Here is an 18,607-nt window from a genome sequence, read left to right as displayed (position 1 = left end):
AAGTAGTTATAATGTTTTACATGCATAGATATGAGTTTGAAATTCAAAATTAACAAATTGAAATGGGTTTTGTGACCCCTCGGGTGGGTGAAAATTGTATTGCTCATGAAGTTGTGACTGAAGGCGTTAACAGGTTACCTCTTTACTTTTAAGCTAAACAATTTAATAATAATAATAATAATAATAATAATAATAATAATAATATTATTTTTAGTCTAAATAATGAATAATAGATTTGTTATAGTGTGTGTATTGTGTTAAAATTATATATATGTCTAATGTATAGCGTGTTGGTGTTGATCGGCTACTCCCTCACACTGAGCAGTGTTTAATCAGTTCCAGTTATGATAATAAATGATTTATTAGTCAGTTATAATGTACTTCTTTACATTTTGAACGATCATGAAACAGTGAAAAGAAACACACCTTCAGACTAAAGTTCACCTCCACCTGTTCCATTCTCCTCACACTTCACACACATAGTAACTATGACCATGTTTTCAGAAATTGCAGCAGCAAAGTGACTGTCACTATCTTAAATTGCCTGATTGGGACAAATCTCATTCTAAAAGTATAATTAAAATGCACATATAACAAACATTTAAAGCTGTAATATAAAGTAGACATAAAAATAATAAATGTCTGTAGTTGTTGGACACTGTGACTCTCGACGTGTGGGTTTATTGCCACCTGCTGGTGAAATCTGGAACTACACCAGGAACTTCTATATCTCTCCCTATTAGTCGACTTTTACTCTGAATCTGTCTGTAAATAAATATCTAAGACTCTAATCCATTTAAAATGTGCGTCTATAATATTTCCACTGGAACCTTTGTGTAAATGGTTTGGGAAATGACAGTGGGAGTTTAACTTATTCTGCTGAGTTCAATTGAGTTCATACATATTACACAATACAGAAAAATACTGAATAATGAGAATGAACCGTTCAGGAGCTCTTCATTTAAAACCCGAGTCTCTGACTGCAGGAGACATTATTGCTGCAGATTATAGCTGTGAATATGTTCACAGACTCTCTCTTTTTTTTCCAATCAGTTTTCCGTGTCTCCGTTCAGGGCGTCTTGTTCACTGTGTTCCTCCTCCTGATGAACGATAGCTACTGGACCTATACACTCTGCTTCATCCACAGCTGTGGTGCAGGTTAGGATGAGTGGAGGCAGAGGCACGCTCCTCGCCAGCTCCTCCATCTGCTTGGCCAGCTCCAGAGTTTTAAACTGTGTGACTTTTGCGAGCTCCAGGGTTTTCATGGATGTGACGATGGGGATGCGCTTGGCAACTTCCAGAGCTTTCTGCAGTTTTTCTGCTCCATCAGTGCGGAAGAAGTCGTTGATGGCGCGCTCGGTTTTGCGTAGGTGTGTGTTGATCATGCACAGACGGGTCATGTTGAGGATGATGGTGATGGTGAAGGTGACGAGGCACACGATGATGTAGTAAAACCCCAATCCGCTGTAGGTGTAGCTCACTCTCAGCGTCACTGTGTAGTTGGAGATGCTTTCTGAGTTCAGTGAGATGCACGTGTACCGGCCACGATCCTCGAAGGAAACACTGCTGATGTTCAGTGAGTCTTTATGCACTGTGACCCGGTCCCCTCCTACATGGCAAAACATCAGAGTTTAATCACTAAAGTAACAAACATCTACACAGTACACAAAACCAGTGACTATCCTCACAGATATGGCCTGTTAGTGTCCGGTTTCCCTGGTGACGGGACCAAAAAATTGAAGTCGACAGCCCAGGTTCTGTCTCGGGTCAAGTCCCTGTGTCCTTCTCGGGTTTAGTACCCACGATTATCTTGTGTTAGTCCCTGTGTCTTTCTCGGGTTTAGTCCCCACGACTATCTCGAGTTTAGTCCCCACGACTATCTTGGGTTTAGTCCCTGTGTCCTTCTTGGTCTCTGGTTTAGTCCCTGTGTCTGTCCCAGTTTTACTTTAATCCAACACTTTGCTTTATCAGTTTATATGAAACATAAGCATGAGGTTTTTTACTTGAATCTGAGCTATACATTTGTGAATCCTGTAAGAAATTCAGTTACAGTGAAATAAACCTACATCATCTCACACTTGATGAAATGAGAAGTTTTTCCTCTTGAGCTATTAATTCTGTCCCTCATCTCTGAACACTATAAAAGGTTAAAGACTCACCCGAGTCTTCTCCGTTTAGGACGTGTCCCTTAGAGTCGTACCATGCGATGTGCTCATGAAGTTCACTCGCATTACATTTGATCACTACACTCGCACCCTCCTTCACACTGATGATCCCTAGAGAGGGCAGGTCAGAGAGGTCCTTCACACTCACAACCGACATCCTTTCACTTGCACGGACACACACAAGGGCGCAGAACATGCTGAGGAACAACACCGGCTTCATTCTGAAAAAGAAACAACACAAATGTGAAGAAAATGGAAACAAATAATCTAGAGAATGAATGTAAAAAGACCTGCATTTCAATAATACACACATTATTACAGCCGATTCAATCAAAACAAATCAGTGTGGAATAGTTGTTTACCTGAAGAGAAAAAAATCACACTCACTTCCGGATTTGAGGCAGTACAGGTGTGTGTCCGGTTTTACCTGTCCGGCGGCACACGCGCGCAATTCACACGCACCACAAAGGAGGCGTGGTTACCGGAAATCATGCATTTTTATGTTATATTCATTATAAATACTGCTAGAAAGTGAAACTGAAGTTTTATTTTGAGTGGCGGAAAGACAGTGTGCTGAATTTTGTTAGGAAAAAAAAGCTTGTGATTATAAAACTTTGATTCAATTTAATTTATTTCTATAAAATTTTAAAAAGACTTCTCGTTCTGTTCTGCTCAAACGCATAGAATTTTAGAGATGATTTTAGATAATAATAATAATAATAATAATAATAATAATAATAATAATAATAATAATAATAATAATACCCCCCCCCCCTTTAAACAGTTTTACACACAAATGTGTTTAAAATTCTTTTAGCGGTTTATTTATTAACTGAAACCCGGAAGTCACGTCAACAAATCAGATAACGAAGCCTCATCCGGGGCATTCGGCATGTACCGCCTTGCTAGTTGATTAGCTACCTGCGAATTTGATTGCTAGTTATCTCGTGAGCTAGTTAGATCCCTAAATTCAGTGATACAGTTTTCTGTTTTATCTGAAGAAAGAGAAGTGTTTCCACTTAAAAATATCACATTTTATATTATTTATAAGACACACACTGGCTGCTACAGCCGCTCAAGATACTCCTTGATAATAAGCGATTAGCAACATACTAACACTAGGATTCTACTAAAGCTAGGATTCAGAGTGAGGGATTATGGGAGATGTAGTTTTTGTGTAGACGGTGCTATTACTTAAATTTGAAGAAAAAAGCACACAAAAAACCCCTCTTACAATACGGAGTGATGTTCAAACTTAAACAACACACCCTGACACACAGTAGTGAAATATACACGATTAAGATCAGAAGGTTGTGAGTTCAAAGCCCAGCACTGCCAAGCTGCCACTGCTGGGCCCTTGAGCAAGACCCTTAACCAGCAATTCAATTCAATTCAATTTTTATTTGTATAGCGCTTTTTACAATAGACATTGTCTCAAAGCAGCTTTACAGAAATATCAACATGGTATACAGATATTAAAGGTGTGAATTTATCCCAACTGAGCAAGCCACTGAGTGGCGACGGTGGCAAGGAAAAACTCCCTAAGATGTTTTAAGAGGAAGAAACCTTGAGAGGAACCCGACTCAGAAGGGAACCCATCCTCATCTGGGTAACAATGGATAGTGTGAAAACCATCAAATGCTCAGTTGTATAAATGAGATAAAGATAAGGGCGTCTGCCAAAGGCTATAAATGTAAAATGGGAATTTCACTTCAGGTATCATTATAATGTCATCATTTCTATTTGGTGTGGTTTCGTGGTGTGTGTGTGTGTGTGTGTGTGTGTGTGTGTGTGTGGTTTTCTGCCTTTTACTCAGTGTTTATGATGATTTCTCTCTTTGTGCTATCAAGTGGAATAAAAATGACTTTGATTTTTGTATTTTGTATTTATTTGTATAATTTCTGATGTGGAATCAGATTATGGTGATTTATTTTTTATCTGTAGTGTATTCAGTCACTGCAAGATTTTATTTAAACTCTTACACACACAATTCTCACTGAGCTTACACAGTGTACTGTATGTGTACTGTAAAGAAGTCTAATAAATTCTAACCTAATTAATAATATCGCTGTGTTTCTGTGGATTTCTTCTGTTTGGTCATTGTGTTCACTGATTATACATGTTTAACTGCTGGGTTTGTATTAATGTAAATGTTCAGGTGTTTCCACTTCATAGTAAAGAAGAATAACAATGCATTTATGTCATTCTCTGTAATTTTTTACTTTCTGATCTGTTTCTAATAAACACACATTCTTCTTTTACTTCTTTCTTTTAATATTATTGTGGTTTATATTTCCTTTCCTTTATTTAAAATGTATTATTATTATTATTATTATTATTATTATTATTATTATTATTATTATTGATCGGGATCAGGAGCCTCATCTGATTATACTCGTTTAATCAGTTCATCTTACTCTCCAACCAGCTATCAGTTTGTCTCCTATTTAGCTGGAATGAAACCCTGCAGCCTCACTGCTTTCTTCATATCTGTGTGTGTGTGTGTGTGTGTGTGTGTGTGTGTGTGTGTGTGTGTGTGTGTGTGTGTGTGTGTGTGTGTGTGTGTGAACACAGTGCTGTGTGATATAAAGGTCATTGACTAAGTGTAATAGCTGGTGTAAAGTGTGTGTTTAGCTTTTGTGAACCTGAGAGCAAAGTTTCATATAGATTAGCATCAGAGGTAAAACAAGAAAACAAAAAAATAACCTCATGATGAACTGTTTTGTTAATGTTTGATTTTTATGAACCTCTCCTGCAGACACAGATCAGGTCATTTTAGTGAAACGATGTTTAGGTTTGAGAGGAATGTGAGAGAGGAATGTGAGAGAAATATGAGAGAAATGTGAGAGGAGTGAGAGAGGAGTTTGTGAGAGGAGTGAGTGAGAGAGGAGTGAGAGAGACGTGTGTGAGAGGAGTGTGAGAGGAGTGTGAGAGGAGTGTGTGAGAGGAGTGTGAGAGGAGTGTGAGAGGAATGTGAGAGGAGTGAGAGACTATGTGAGAGGAGTGAGAGAGGAATGTGAGAGGAATGTGAGAGGCGTGAGAGAGATAGTGTGAGTGGAGTGAGAGAGACGGTGTGAGTGGAGTGAGTGACCAGTGAGAGAGACAGTGAGAGAGGAATGAGAGAGGAGTGAGAGAAGAGTGAGAGAGGAGTGAGAGAGACGGTGTGCCTCAGGGCCGGATTACGGTGTCACTGAGTTTCTGTTGAGCACAAGCTCTTTACTGAAATTCCTCTGCCTCGGATTTGAACAGATTACAGACTGAAAGTGCAACGTCCACACTGCAGAATCTCACACAGTGTAACACTTTAACTCTTTAACACGTTTCATTGAGCATGTTCTGTGTTTGGCATTTTGACACTGAACCAGCTGCAGCGTGGTTTTATTTTATTTCAGAAAAACAGCAGATGTTCCTCTCCAGGGAGCGAGACATGACTGGCCTTTTTGACAACCATTAACCCCAAAAATTAATCATTGCAGGGGTCGTAGTTTATTTGTGTTTGAACAATGTCATAACACAGAGTGCGAGACTTTGCGAGGTGTTAAGAAGGACAGGACGACGACGTGGGACATATCAGGACTGAAAGAGACGCCAACATGGGTTTTGCAGATCTTCTAGATGAAATCGGTGGACTCGGACGCTTTCAGCTGATCCACATCACGCTGCTGTCCATCCCGGGTCTCCTGATGGCCAGTCAGAATTTACTCAATAACTTCACGGCAGGAATCCCAGCACATCACTGCACCATTCCCAACCTGACGTCGGCCCTGAACCTGTCCATGTCTGAGGAAGACGAGATCTCTCTGCTGAGAGCCTTCATACCAGAGGCAGAGTCTCAGCTCTCAAAATGCAGCAGGTACCTTCAGCCCCAGTGGCACCTGGTCGAAAGAAACCACAGTCACTCTGGGAATGTGAATTTGACTGACATGGAGACAGAGAGCTGCGTGGATGGATGGACTTACAAGAGGACTGAGTTTATCTCCACAATCGTGTCTGAGGTACGTGATCTTGTTGATTCGACGTCTCATTAACCCTTTACACGCTCAGGTTGTTATTGAGGAACTGTGCGGAGTTCTGAGCGTGAGGACTGAGAATCTGTACATCAACACATTTAAAGGGTTCAAACGCAACCAATAGAAACATGTGAGGAGTAAAGGTTGTTGTTTTTTTGGAATATAATGTCCAGCATATTATTCTGTAATGTTTTTTTTTTTTTTTTAAATTCTGGCTCTTCTGTATCCTTTGTAATATAAAACCTCTGCTTGTTTCCTGACATTTATATAACACTGACATTATACTAACCAAAAAAGAAACAACAAAAAAACTTTACATTACCTTCATTTTGCACTATTGTGTAAAGATCACCTCATTGTGGATATCTTATTGTTATTTACATTTCCTGTTATGTGTCTCCTGCCAATCCTTTAGAGCTGCTAAACTGTTTTCCGTTGTTTTTAAAACAATGGCAATAAAAAAATATCTATCTATCTATCTATCTATCTATCTATCTATCTATCTATCTTAACCATACACTTTTAAAATTAAAGGTTCTTCAGTGGTTCTTTACAGCACCATAGGTTCTTCTTCTTGTCAAGAAGTATTTTTCACAGTAAGGTTTCTTGAGTTGAGCTGTATGGTTCTGTGGAGATTAAAGAAGTTCTTTATGCTTCATTATGGGCTCTTCAGAGCAGTGTATTGGTTCTTTAAAGTATCCCTTAACAGGGTAAAGTGAACCATATAAGTTCTTTGTGGGACTGAAAAAGGTTCTCATAATGAACAAAATGGCATTGTAGACTCACCAGAAAAATCTAACTAACTCCAGCCTTTAGCACCTCACTGCCATTTTTTTTGCAGAAACTAATTAATTAACCAACATTACAGAGAAGCATTACAACCTACAGTAACCCCATCCTCTCTTTCTGTCACGTTAACCTTGTGAAGAACTTTTGGCCTCGTCATTACTGAGTTCCGTTATCCACGGACTGTCTGCACCTGTTACTCAGCATCAACACTCACCCAATACATGAAGAAACACGGCTCTAACCCATCCTCATTGTCATGAATCGGGAATGGAGGTGCAAGCAATTGCAGTTAAGAGCTTTATTGAAGAGGCAGGCAGAACATCCAAAACTTGAACCAGATACGTAGTCAAAAACAGGCAGTGGGTAGGGCGATCGGCAAACAGGCATACAGGGTTAGGCAGGAATCGATGTCACGGTCACAGAAAACAGGGTCAAAACACGAAACCTGAAACATGAAGCTATGACTGGGAACTGAGAGCGGAAAACACCAGCGTGGACAAAGGGAACTAATCTAATATATTTTAACTATAATACTCTGCGAGGTGTACAGGGAAGCGAGCGGTATATATCCCGAACATAATCAGTGTTAAGTGCTGGCAGCTGAAAACAATGAAGACACAACGTCAGGAAAAAAAAATTACAGAACAGGGAGGAAATAGAACAGAAACAAAACAAACGCACGTGTCCACAGTAAACAATGTCACAGCTGTCAATATTCGAAGAGCGTGTGCTCGCTGAGCACTCGAGCACCTGATTTGTGCACGCGCGCGCCCTCCGGCACTCAAAGCGTACGGCAGGCTGCAGCTCTGTCTAAAGGGGAGATCGTGACATAACCCCCCCCAACTCCTCTCCATTTGCAGTCCGGGCCCCGTGGGCAAAATTGTCCCCAGCAGAACTAGGAGACTGAGCGGCATCCTCCGCGGAGCAAGAAGGCAAAGCCATGTCCTTAGCGGAACAGGTAAGCAGAGTGACATCCTCAGCAGAACAGAAAAGCAGAGCGGCATCTTCAGCGGAACAGAAAAGCAGAGCGGCGTCCTCAGCGGAACAGGTAAGCAGAGTGACATCCTCAGTAGAACAGGAAAGCAGACCAGCATCCTCAGCGGACCAGGAAAGTAGAATTATGTCCTCAGCGGAGCAGGAAGGCGGAACGTTGTCCTTCATCGACTCTGCAGGCTGAACTTGGTTGACTGTGTTAACAGACTCAGGCGTGAGCAGAACGTGGTTGTCCATGTCAACGGACACGAACGTGAGCGGAACTTGGTCGTCCATGTCAACAGACTCGGTCGTGAGGGGAACTTGGTTATCCGTTTCAACAGACTCAGTCGTGAGCGGAACATGGCCGTCCATTTCAACAGACTCGGTCATGAGGGGAACTTGGTCGTCTGTGTCAGCAGACTCGGTCATGAGGGGAACTTGGTCGTCCATGTCAACAGACTCGATTGTGAGAGGAACTTGGTTATCCGTGTCAGCCGACTCCGGTGTGATCAGAGCTTGGTTGTTCATGACGTCGGTGTCAAGCGTGAGCAGAACCTGCTTGTCTGTATCAGCAGACTCCAGTGTGGTCAGAGCTTGGTTGTTCGTGACCTCAGATTCAGGCATGAGCAGAACCTGGTTGTTAATGACTTTGGCATCTACCTGAGTCAGGAACTTGGTGTGAGCAGAGCTTGGGTTGGCCATCTCTTCGACCTGGGACAGTAATGTGTCTTGGGAGGCTGTCTCTTTGACCTGGGACAGGAACTTGGCGTGAGCAGAGTTTGGGTTGGCCGTGTCTTCGACCTGGGACATGAACATGACTTGAGAGGCCATCTCTTCAAGCTCAAACAGGAACTTAGCATGAGAGGCTGTCTCTTCGACCTGGGATAGGAACTTGACATGCGCATAGCTTGGGTTGGCCGTTTCTTCGACCTGGGACACTAACGTGTCTTGGGAGGCCATCTCTTTGACCTGGGACAGGAACTTGGAGTGAGCAGAGCTTGGGTTGGCCGTCTCTTTGACCTGGGACATGAACATGACTTGGGAGGTCACCTCTTTGACCTCTAGCCAGAACTTGACCTTATGCTGGAGTTCTGGAGCTGAGACCCCCTCATGGGTCTCAGGCTGAAACTCTGGGGCTCAGGTCACCATGTTGACCTCTGTCTGGAGCTCTGAGGTCATCACGTTGACCTCTGGCTGGAGCCCTGGTGCTGAGACCTCCTCATGGGTCTCAGCCTGAAACTCTGGGGATGAGGTCACCATGTTGACTTCTGGCTGGAGCTCTGAGGTCGCCATGTTGACCTGTGGCTGGAGCTCAGTGTGTGAGACCTCCTTGTGGGTCTCAAGCTGAAGCTCTGAGGTCGCCACATTGACCTCTGGCTGGAGCTCAGCATGCAAGACCTCCTCATAGGTCTGAAACTGGAGCTCTGAGGTCACCACGTTGACCTCTGGCTGGAGCTCAGCATGCGAGACCACCTCGTGGGTCTCAAGCTGGAGCTCGGAGGTCGCCACGTTGACCTCTGGCTGGAGCTCAGCATGCGAGACCTCCTCATAGGTCTCAAGCTGGAGCTCTGAGGTCGCCATGTTGACCTCTGGCTGGAGCTCGGCAGGTGAGACCACCTCATGGTCTCAGGTTCGAGCTCTGGTGCAGAGGTTGCTACGTTGACCTTGGCTTGTAGTTCCGTAAGGGCCTTCTTGTGTAGTTGTTTGTGTTTACGCCAGCTGCTCTTGAAGCATTGCTGGGAGCAGAAAAATGCTTCCTGAAGACCTAGCTTCTTGCCCCCACTTCTCTGCTCCCACTGGCGGGGGTTGGGGCAAAAAACCGGGACACCATGAACCTTATCCATTGCCTCTCGCTGGGCTTGGTGTCAATTTGGCTCGAGAAATATGTCAGGCAGTCAACCAGAAAATAGTCAGGGTAGCCAAAAAACCCATCAAACCAGTCTGGGAGATCTGCGAAAGTCTCCTGTGGAAACTGGATCGAATCCAAGGCGGGGATGGTTTGCGGGGATGCTGCATCCATGTTTGAAGCTGTATTCTGTCATGAAACGGGAATGGGGCGGAATAAATTGCAGTTAAGAGCTTTACTGAAGAGGCAGGCGGACAAATCCATAACTGGCAGTGGGTCGGGCGATCAGCAAACAGGCATATACAGGGTTAGGCAGGAATCGAAGTCGCGGTCACAGAAAACAGGGTCAAAACACGAAACATGAAAGCTATGACTGGAACTGGGAGCGGAAAACACTAGCGGAACTAATCTAATCTAAATCTAAAAGGAACTAATCTAATGTATTTTTACTATAATACTTTGCGAGGTGTACAGGGAAGTGAGCAGTATATATCCTGAACATAATCAGCGTTAAGTGCTGGCAGCTGAAAACAATGAAGTTCTGAGTTTAGGGTCACAAGCTGTGTGTGTGGTTCTTGTCTGGCCATGGTGAAGAATCCTCTTTTGCATCCTCTTTAAAACGTCATCAGCATCTGACGGTACGTGAAAAAGTGAAAATGTGTGTGTGTGTGTGTTTTCCCTCAGTGGGATCTGGTGTGCCGTCTCCGGCCACTCAAACAGATGAGTCAAACCATCTACATGGGTGGAGTTCTCACAGGTGCCATTATTTTTGGAGGGCTTTCAGACAGGTGAGTAAAGTCTCAGGTGAATTCCTCGCTGTTCCTGTCATGTTCTTCTCATGCTTATCTCATGTTCCTCTTCACCTGAAGGTTTGGGAGGAAGATGTTACTCACCTGGTCGTATTTTCAATTGGCTGTGTTAGGGACCTTCACTGCTTTTTCTCCATCGTACCTGGCTTACTGCACCTTCCGCTTCTTCACCGGCATGGCTGTGTCAGGGGTTATCCTCAACACTGTCTCACTCAGTGAGTAAAGCTTACTCTTCATCATCATCATCATCATCATCATCATCATCATCATTATCATTATCATCATTATCATCATCATCACCACCAGTGAGATTAGCTGAAGCCGAGGTTTATGTCAGTTGTTTGCTTTTCCAGCTGGACCTCACGTCGCTCAGTTATATAACAGTAATGGTCATCAGGTTCACTCCACAGCGCTGCTGAGTTCTGGTTTGTGATTGGTCACATGGTGTTGATTAATTTTCTATAACGGCATCTCTGACAGTGGTGCAGCTGGAAGGCTCAGATTTCAGGATTGGGGTGTGACAGGGACACCGAACCTGTGCTCATGTCTTAGTCTTGACCTCCTCCTACTCTACAAGAGCAGATTCGGGAAAAAAAAAATCAAGGGAATTGAATTTTACACTCCAAAAAAAACCCCACAAAGGCTAAACCCTTGGAGTTATTTTTAACGAAAAACCCATCTTTCTCTGATCTTCCTCATATTTGGACTTTGTTATGTCCTGTTCCACCTTAACGATGAGGTCTGATGTCTCCGTTAGTAAGATAAACAGAATCGGGACACACTAATGTGTACAACGTGGTTACATCTCTGTAGCGCAGAGAGAGCTTTAGTGCAAGATAAAATAGCAATTTATAAAGAAATCAGTTTGTATCAAACCTGACTGCTTTGCTTTTGACTTCTGAGGAGAAAACATCTGCAGAAAGGTTTATCTTCTATAATCTGAAAACGCAAAGCATTATAAACAGTCATTTCTCACAGATTCCCATTGTGTGTGTGTGTGTGTGTGTGTGTGTGTGTGTGTGTGTGTGTGTGTGTGTGTAGAGGTGGAATGGATTCCCACAAAGACCCGCACCCTGGTGGGTTCCCTCTCATCCTTTTTCTTCACCTTTGGTCAGATGATCCTGGCAGGAGTAGCGTACAGCTTGAAGGACTGGAGGAAACTGCACCTGGCCGTCTGCTCCCCTTTTTTCATCACTTTCCTCTACAGCTGGTGAGACCAAGTTCAGAAAGCTGTACCTACAGGACAAGTTTTGTAGGTTTTCAGTGTTGAGGCTGCAGAATGGGGTTTCCAGCTGATTTGAAGTTGGTGTGTATGTGATGTTCAGGTGGTTCTCGGAGTCAGCACGATGGTTGGTGTTGAACGGTCGCTCGGGCGAAGCTCTGCAGCAGCTTCACCGTGTGGCCAGGATCAATGGCAAACATGAAGTGGTGGAGAAAATCACGCTGGAGGTCTGGAGGATGTTTACACAGTGTGAACACAATCCTGTACACTCTTTTCACATTAATATCATGTTCATGGGGCAGAGTTTACGAGCTGCAGAGTAACATCAACTCTGCTGACCTGAATACTGATGTACTGACAGCTAGCTAAAATTTACATGCTACATAAATAGCTAATGTAGCAGTGAGATTAGGTTGTACACTAGAGTGTAAAACAGGTCTGATCTGCGTGTGTGTGCGTGTGGGTGTGTAGGTGCTGCAGTCACACATGCAGAAAGAAATTCAGTCCAGTAAGATGGTGTTCACGGCGTATGACCTGCTGCGCACTCCCGTCATGAGGAGGATCTCCCTGTGCCTCATAGCCGTCTGGTACAAAAACATACAAAATATTCTCAATGTTTTATTCTCAATAATTCCATAACACACCGCCCCTATTAACAAGTCAAAGGAGGGCGGAGTCTGTTTACGCATTATTATGACATCAGGATCTGACTTGTTGGAATTTGAATTCTCCATCATCATCATCATCATCATTGTGTGTTTCCATGGGAATGTTTCAAACTTCAATCTGAAATAAAAAAAATTTAAAAGACAAGAAATAGTTTATTTAAAAAATCCTCACCTGTTGTGCATCTCACTGTTCTGCTGTCCTCCAGGTTCTCTACCAGTTTTGCGTATTATGGTCTGGCTATGGACCTGCAGAAGTTCGGCGTGAACATCTACCTGATGCAGGTAATATTCGGGGCAGTAGATATTCCCGCTAAACTGGTGGCTCTGGTCATGCTGAGCTTTTTAGGTCGGCGTTTAACACAGGGCACGTGTCTGCTCGCATCGGCCTTCGTCATCTTCATCAACATCTTCATCCCTAAAGGTGAGACGTGAGTGGAGCGAGTTTATTCTTCACTTTACAGAGAAATTCATTTGCAACAAGACAAAATAACAAATTCTCCAACACACAGACATGCAGATCCTGAGGACGATGCTGGCTGTGCTGGGGAAAGGGTTCACCTCCGCGTCCTTCACCTGTGTGTACCTGTTCACTGGAGAACTTTATCCTACAGTCATCAGGTCAGACTCCATCAACACACTCCCTAATAATACACAAAGTGTGGAGCCGTTACTGATGATCTCCCTCTAACAGCATGTCCCTGACTGTTTTATTCCTTTTACACCACCAACAATTACCATTGTTATTCAGTATTGAACAATAGCAGATAATTTTTTTTTATCCATTTACGGTTACATTAAAATTAGCAGCTGTAAACATTCATTACAGCTTTAGCTCTTATAAAGTGCTGACACTGGAGACTCCTTCCATAAATGTTCTATGAACACATTTCGCCTTACAGAAAAATTCACCACATGAATGATTATACTGTGTGTGTGTGTGTGTGTGTGTGTGTGTGTGTGTGTGTGCAGGCAGACTGGGATGGGTTTTGCCTCCACTATGGCTCGTATCGGCTCCATGGCAGCTCCAGCGGTTCTTATCCTTGATGACGTGTTTCCTGCGTTGCCCAGCATTGTTTATGGAGCGGCAGCCATTATTGCCGGAGTCACTGCGTTTCTGCTTCCTGAAACTCTGAATGTGCCACTGCCCGATACCATCACAGACGTGGAGGAGAAATGGTGAGTACAGATGATCAGCGGAAATCTGAGTGCACAAAAAAAAGAAGTTATACGAAGATGTTACGATGCATAAAATAATCTGGTGTCCACTCTCGGGGTCGGTGAGCTGCTCTAATGACGTAGCGTTGACATTTTCAGGTCGAAGAAACTGAGCAGGTTTCAGGAGCAGGTGCAGCGCGAGGCCATGGCACTTGACACACTCGGTCAGACATGCAGAGGAACGTGAAGCGCAACGATCGAGTGGACTCCACGCTCTCAAACACACTCTCAACACACTCTGTTTATTCAACGTTTGTTCATACAGATCCTGTGTCAGGCTTTAACCTTCATGTAGTGTACACGAGATGAAAATAAAAAGAATGGAAAAATCACAGTTACTGCTGCTCTGCTTTCCTGTCTCACTGCAATGCATTATGGGTATTTCAATTTGTTCACACGGGCAATTTTTACGAAAACGCACATTGTTATATCTGTGAATTGTCTTAAACACTGGGATTTGTTTACTGAGGTATTGGGAATGTAAATAAAAGATTTGATCATTTCCACGTGCCGTTATGGGAAAAACATTATAACACTAAAACTCTTAGAACCTGTGGAACTCCTAGAACCTTCCAACAACACAACCTTCCTTCTCCAACCCCTTAGTGTAGTGCTGCAGGGGTGAAGACCGCTGTTCCATTCAGTTTTTACAGCCTACACACAGATGAAATGATCTTCACTGCTCCTGTTCACTGCTTCCCAGTGCTTTTCAGTGGACAGTCAGGAAGGAGTTTTCCAATCTTAATTAAAATGATGGTGCAGTGATGTCATTCCACCTACAGATGTTGGTCATTATTCAAATAGCTTGTTACAACTGGATATATATATGTGTAGGTACTGTATATACATCCATCCATTTTCTGTAGCACTTATCTGAACAGGGGTGCAGAGAGCATGGAGCCTATCCCAGGGGACTCGGGGCACGGGGTGGGTCACACCCGAGATGGGGTGCCAATCCAATGCAGGGCACAATCACGCACAAACACATACACAAACACACACAATCACACACTACGGACAATTTAGAGATGCCACTCACCGCATGTCTTTGAACTGGGACAGGAAACTGGAGTACCCGGAGGAAACCCCCGAAGCAGTGTAGATCTGGAGTGGATCTCGGGAATACAAGGTGAAAATCCCTCTGTATGAGATTCTCAGGGAATGATTTTACTTTTAATCTATTTAAAGTCTGACTAAAAACAGATTTATTCTCTCAGGAGATTGAATGTTTTTAAAGTCAGTAGTATTGAACTCAAAACAAACCTGTACTGTACAATATTAATGCTGTTTGCAGTCTCAAATACCATTTGTCTCTTGTCATTTGCACGAGCATGGTAACTTGCCTTTACAGCTCATTCTCAGCCTTACCTCTTTGCACATTTCTGACTAATTACTACATGATGCCCTCTGTATGTTCACCTGATGGTCACAGGATATATTTACCTCATTTATCTGTACAATGCAATGATTTGTACACCTTGTCATTTGCACTGAGCTGGTCTCTACTTGAAGAAAAAAATATTTTTCTACTATAAAGAAAATCTTCTGTTTTTGTCCTGTCTGTCTTTTCATCTACTGTTTAATTTTTTTTATTTTATTATTATTTTTTTTTATTGATTTATTTACATTATTATTTTTTTGCTGTTTGAAATGACTTGATTTAATTGGATAGCATATCCTCTTCTTCTTCTTCTTCTTCTTTGTCTTCTTCTTCTTACATTTCCATTTATTCATTTAGCAGATGCTTTTATCCAAAGCGACTTACAAATGAGGAAATACAAACAACATTCTTCTTCCATTCTTCCCTAGCTGACCATTACATCTGACTTCTTCTTCTCTAGAGTTTCACTTCCTGCATCACTCATTCATGTCATATTCATCAGTTAAGTTTGAGTTTGAGTTTTCATCAGTGAGTTTTTTCACTCCTCCATTTACAAGAAGGTGATAAACGAACTCAACTACACAATCGGCTAACAGAACAGTGAGGACACGAGTAATAATAAACAGTCGAGTAATAAAAAGAATAATACACAGCTAAAGTGTAAGGCGCTGCAGTGTAATAAGGAACAATGGCTCTCTCCACCCCCCCATCCTCTCTCCCTCCAGGAAATGACTTGGCTTCCTCCAACTAGCTAGCTGTTTTTTTTCACCTGTCTAGTCACCTTGATGCCTCAACATGGGACAAAACTGGAGTACAGCTGGAGCACTCCTCTTTCATCACTTAAACACTTTAACTAGCTTTTGTTTTGGGGTATGATTAGTCAAGGGTTTTTGGGGCTTTTTTTTTATTAGCTCTCTAACAGTGGTTATAACATATGAACAGTTAACCACTGCCAATAGAGCGGTGCAGGGATGACGTCATTTTGTACACCAAATCCTGGAAAAGAGTTAGTATTTTAGCTCTTCCGGTTCCATTGTCCTGAAGTCAATGGTTTTTTAAAAATGGAATTTGGGTTAAAAGCCTGCAAGGTCTGTGGAGAACACAAGCTCAAAATATTTTCAGGTTTTATTCTAAGACATAAAATACACAAGTAAAACCCCACTCGTGAGTTTTTAAATCTTTTACATGTATTGAAAAAGGCGGTTGCTAACGTGTTGCTACATGGGACTACAGACGTTGTCGGGGACATTAAACGTCATCACGCCGAACAGGAAAAAGAGGTTCAGGTTTGCCGTGCACAATTCCCCCCAAAAATGTGGATGAAGTTTCATCCACAGAATAAATCCGTATTATGGAAAATGTTTTAAATAAAGTTTGGGAACGTTGTGGGAAGCTTGGTGATTGTGATGTTGAAGTCGAGCGACCATGGTGTAGTTCGTTTATAGCGTACGGTTAGCTGTTTATTTCTGGCGATTGTATTTAGCCTTGAAACTTCATAAAAGTTGTGTTCATTTGTGAAAATTATCTTGACAAAAAAAATGTGTTAGTATTGTAAACTTTTGTTGGTCACAGAGCTTATTTTTTCCGATAATCCAAAAGCCTATGGGAAAATTCTATTGGATGTTTGTCAAGGGAACCAGTGTGATGCTAACTTCCGGTTCCTGTACAAAATGACGTCATCCCTCCGCCTCGCTATTCCTGCCCATGTCCAGGAAGCTCCGCCCCAGGATCTAGAGCGTCTATAAAATGATTGACAGGAGGCACAAACACTGGTTTCCAAACAGGTTTTTTTCAGCCACATGAACAGCTGCTTGTGCTATTTTGCAATCATTTAAAATCATGTTCTACAGATTTCCAAGATTTTATCTGTACATGTAAGAAATAAATAAAAAAAATCAACCATTGCACCTTTAACTTCCTCTTCAATATAAAACAATAATTTTGGTGGGAAAAAACGACATGCCGGCCAGTGCTCAGAGCGCGCTCCCGAGAAAGGAGGCTGAAAAGGGAAAGGGTGCGCGGTGTGTGTGTGTGTGTGTGTGTATATATATATATATATGTGTGTGCGCGTGCGCAGTGCGCGGCAGGAGCATTTATCAGGTCCCGAAGTTCCGGTAGGTCCTCAATTGTGTTTGTGGATTAATCGGATTTTATTCTTCACCATACGCGATAAGGAAACTCCGCATCTGCTGTAAATCCTGAGTTTTATTCAGATTAATAGAACCTGATTAATTTTGTGCCAAAAGTTTCAAATAAAATAGCATAATGCGGAAAGGTCAGATGTTTAAGAGTTTTGTGATGAGTAGATGATGGGATGCAGAGCTCAAAGTTAAGAAAAATTGCTGGTTTCCCCTTATTCACATCATTACGCATTACATTCTGCATTTCTACAGTGAATAAGATATTAGGAAACACCGCTGATCACAACATAAATTTATTTACTCAAAGGGACAATCATTTGCCAAACTATTTAATTTTATAACAAAGAATAATAATATGAACCCAGCAAAAAAGAAAGGTCCTCTCACATTCCACTGCTTTTATTTCCAGCAAATTTCTTTTGTTTTAATTTATTTATTCCTTTTCATATGATTCATTTACATGTGATTCATTTTCATGTGATTCATATTCATGTGATTCATTTACCTTTTCTCTTCTCCCTTCCCTTTCCGAAATATTTAATTGAGAAGAAGAAAAAAAAACAACCAAAAAAAACACCCCCCCCCCCCCCCCCCCCCCCCCCGGCTCATCATGGCTACTCAATAACTGTCCCTGGTTACATAAATATTATAAAGCCCAAGAACAGGCACAAAAATTTAAGTGGGAAGTGTCTGTAACTCCATAAAGTATACAATAAAGCGATGCCATTTATAAATAATAAATAAATAAATGAATGAATGAATGAATAAATAAATAAAAATAAAATAAAAATAAATAATTCATAAATAAATAAATAAATAGATAAATAAATAATTAATTAATTCATCTAAGTTAGGAGCGTATACAATAACTGTCTTTGCATTTTGAGTACCAGCAACTATAATATATCTACTGTTCGCATCAGTGATAACGTTAGTGGACGAAAACTGTAACCTTTTGTCAATTAAAATAGCGACCCCCCCTACTTGCAAATTAAAGTTCGAGTGGAAGACGTTTCAAATATGTAAAAAATTGGGACCCCCCCCCCCAACACACCCAAAGTCTCCATAGAACAAAGGGAGACAGCAGTGTTTCCCACCAAGAGTTGTCCACAATGTGAAAACAACTCAAAGAGTAAACCGAACTAACCAACTAAATTACCTAAACAAAAAAAATTCCAGTAAGAGAAAAGTCCCCTACTGACTTCAAATCTGATAAATAGTCTGCGCACTTTAACAAATATAATGTCCTTACCTTTTAAAGACTTGTAACAAATAATATAACACAGTGTAACATGTAAAGATGAGGAAACAACACTAATAAAATGAAATAAACTCTAACCCAGTCAGAGCATCAAAACAGAGAAGCACATTAACACAGTAAATTTA

General features: G+C 41.9%; 2 protein-coding genes across 6 annotated transcripts; one reads left to right on the top strand and one right to left on the bottom strand.

The window, feature by feature from the left end:
• Positions 1–229: 229 nt before the first annotated feature.
• On the bottom strand, positions 230–2,642 carry LOC108278469 (microfibril associated protein 3). 3 transcript variants are annotated; one of them, XM_017491866.3, is made up of 3 exons: positions 2,528–2,642; positions 2,160–2,386; positions 230–1,609 (listed from the first exon to the last, which is right to left on the bottom strand). In XM_017491866.3, the coding sequence occupies exons 2-3, from the start codon at positions 2,383–2,385 to the stop codon at positions 1,050–1,052; spliced, it is 786 nt and encodes a 261-aa protein (XP_017347355.1). In that variant the 5' UTR covers position 2,386; positions 2,528–2,642; the 3' UTR covers positions 230–1,049. The 3 variants fall into 3 exon arrangements, with proteins under 3 accessions (XP_017347355.1, XP_053543846.1, XP_053543845.1); XM_053687871.1 differs by having other exon boundaries at positions 2,553–2,625; XM_053687870.1 differs by having other exon boundaries at positions 2,477–2,538.
• A 2,616-nt stretch (positions 2,643–5,258) lies between these two features.
• oatx (organic anion transporter X) lies at positions 5,259–14,033 on the top strand. 3 transcript variants are annotated; one of them, XM_017491885.3, is made up of 10 exons: positions 5,259–6,160; positions 10,470–10,573; positions 10,655–10,809; positions 11,636–11,804; positions 11,920–12,043; positions 12,288–12,403; positions 12,691–12,905; positions 12,994–13,102; positions 13,458–13,660; positions 13,799–14,033. In XM_017491885.3, exons 1-9 carry the CDS (start codon positions 5,759–5,761, stop codon positions 13,615–13,617), a joined length of 1,554 nt encoding a protein of 517 aa, XP_017347374.1. In that variant the 5' UTR covers positions 5,259–5,758; the 3' UTR covers positions 13,618–13,660; positions 13,799–14,033. The 3 variants fall into 3 exon arrangements, with proteins under 3 accessions (XP_017347374.1, XP_017347373.1, XP_053543612.1); XM_017491884.3 differs by having other exon boundaries at positions 5,278–6,160; positions 13,454–13,660; XM_053687637.1 differs by lacking the exon at positions 5,259–6,160 and adding an exon at positions 10,232–10,373 and having other exon boundaries at positions 13,454–13,660.
• Positions 14,034–18,607: the final 4,574 nt, after the last annotated feature.

Source organism: Ictalurus punctatus, chromosome 18 (assembly GCF_001660625.3).
Source record: "Ictalurus punctatus breed USDA103 chromosome 18, Coco_2.0, whole genome shotgun sequence".
Classification (NCBI taxonomy): Eukaryota; Metazoa; Chordata; class Actinopteri; order Siluriformes; family Ictaluridae; genus Ictalurus; species Ictalurus punctatus.
The sequence above is the reverse complement of the archived record's forward strand: the minus strand, read 5'-3'. Positions and strand labels throughout refer to the sequence as shown.

Bases quoted from the DNA above. Each gene is read 5' to 3' on its own strand.
- LOC108278469 (XM_017491866.3), bottom strand. From the start codon at position 2,385: ATGAAGCCGGTGTTGTTCCTCAGCATGTTCTGCGCCCTTGTGTGTGTC. The intron at 1,610-2,159 runs GTGAGTCTTTAA...TTTGCCATGTAG, and splicing joins CCTAAACGGAGAAGACTCGG to GAGGGGACCGGGTCACAGTG.
- oatx (XM_017491884.3), top strand. From the start codon at position 5,759: ATGGGTTTTGCAGATCTTCTAGATGAAATCGGTGGACTCGGACGCTTT. The intron at 11,805-11,919 runs GTGAGACCAAGT...TGTGATGTTCAG, and splicing joins ATCACTTTCCTCTACAGCTG to GTGGTTCTCGGAGTCAGCAC. The intron at 12,906-12,993 runs GTGAGACGTGAG...TCCAACACACAG, and splicing joins CAACATCTTCATCCCTAAAG to ACATGCAGATCCTGAGGACG.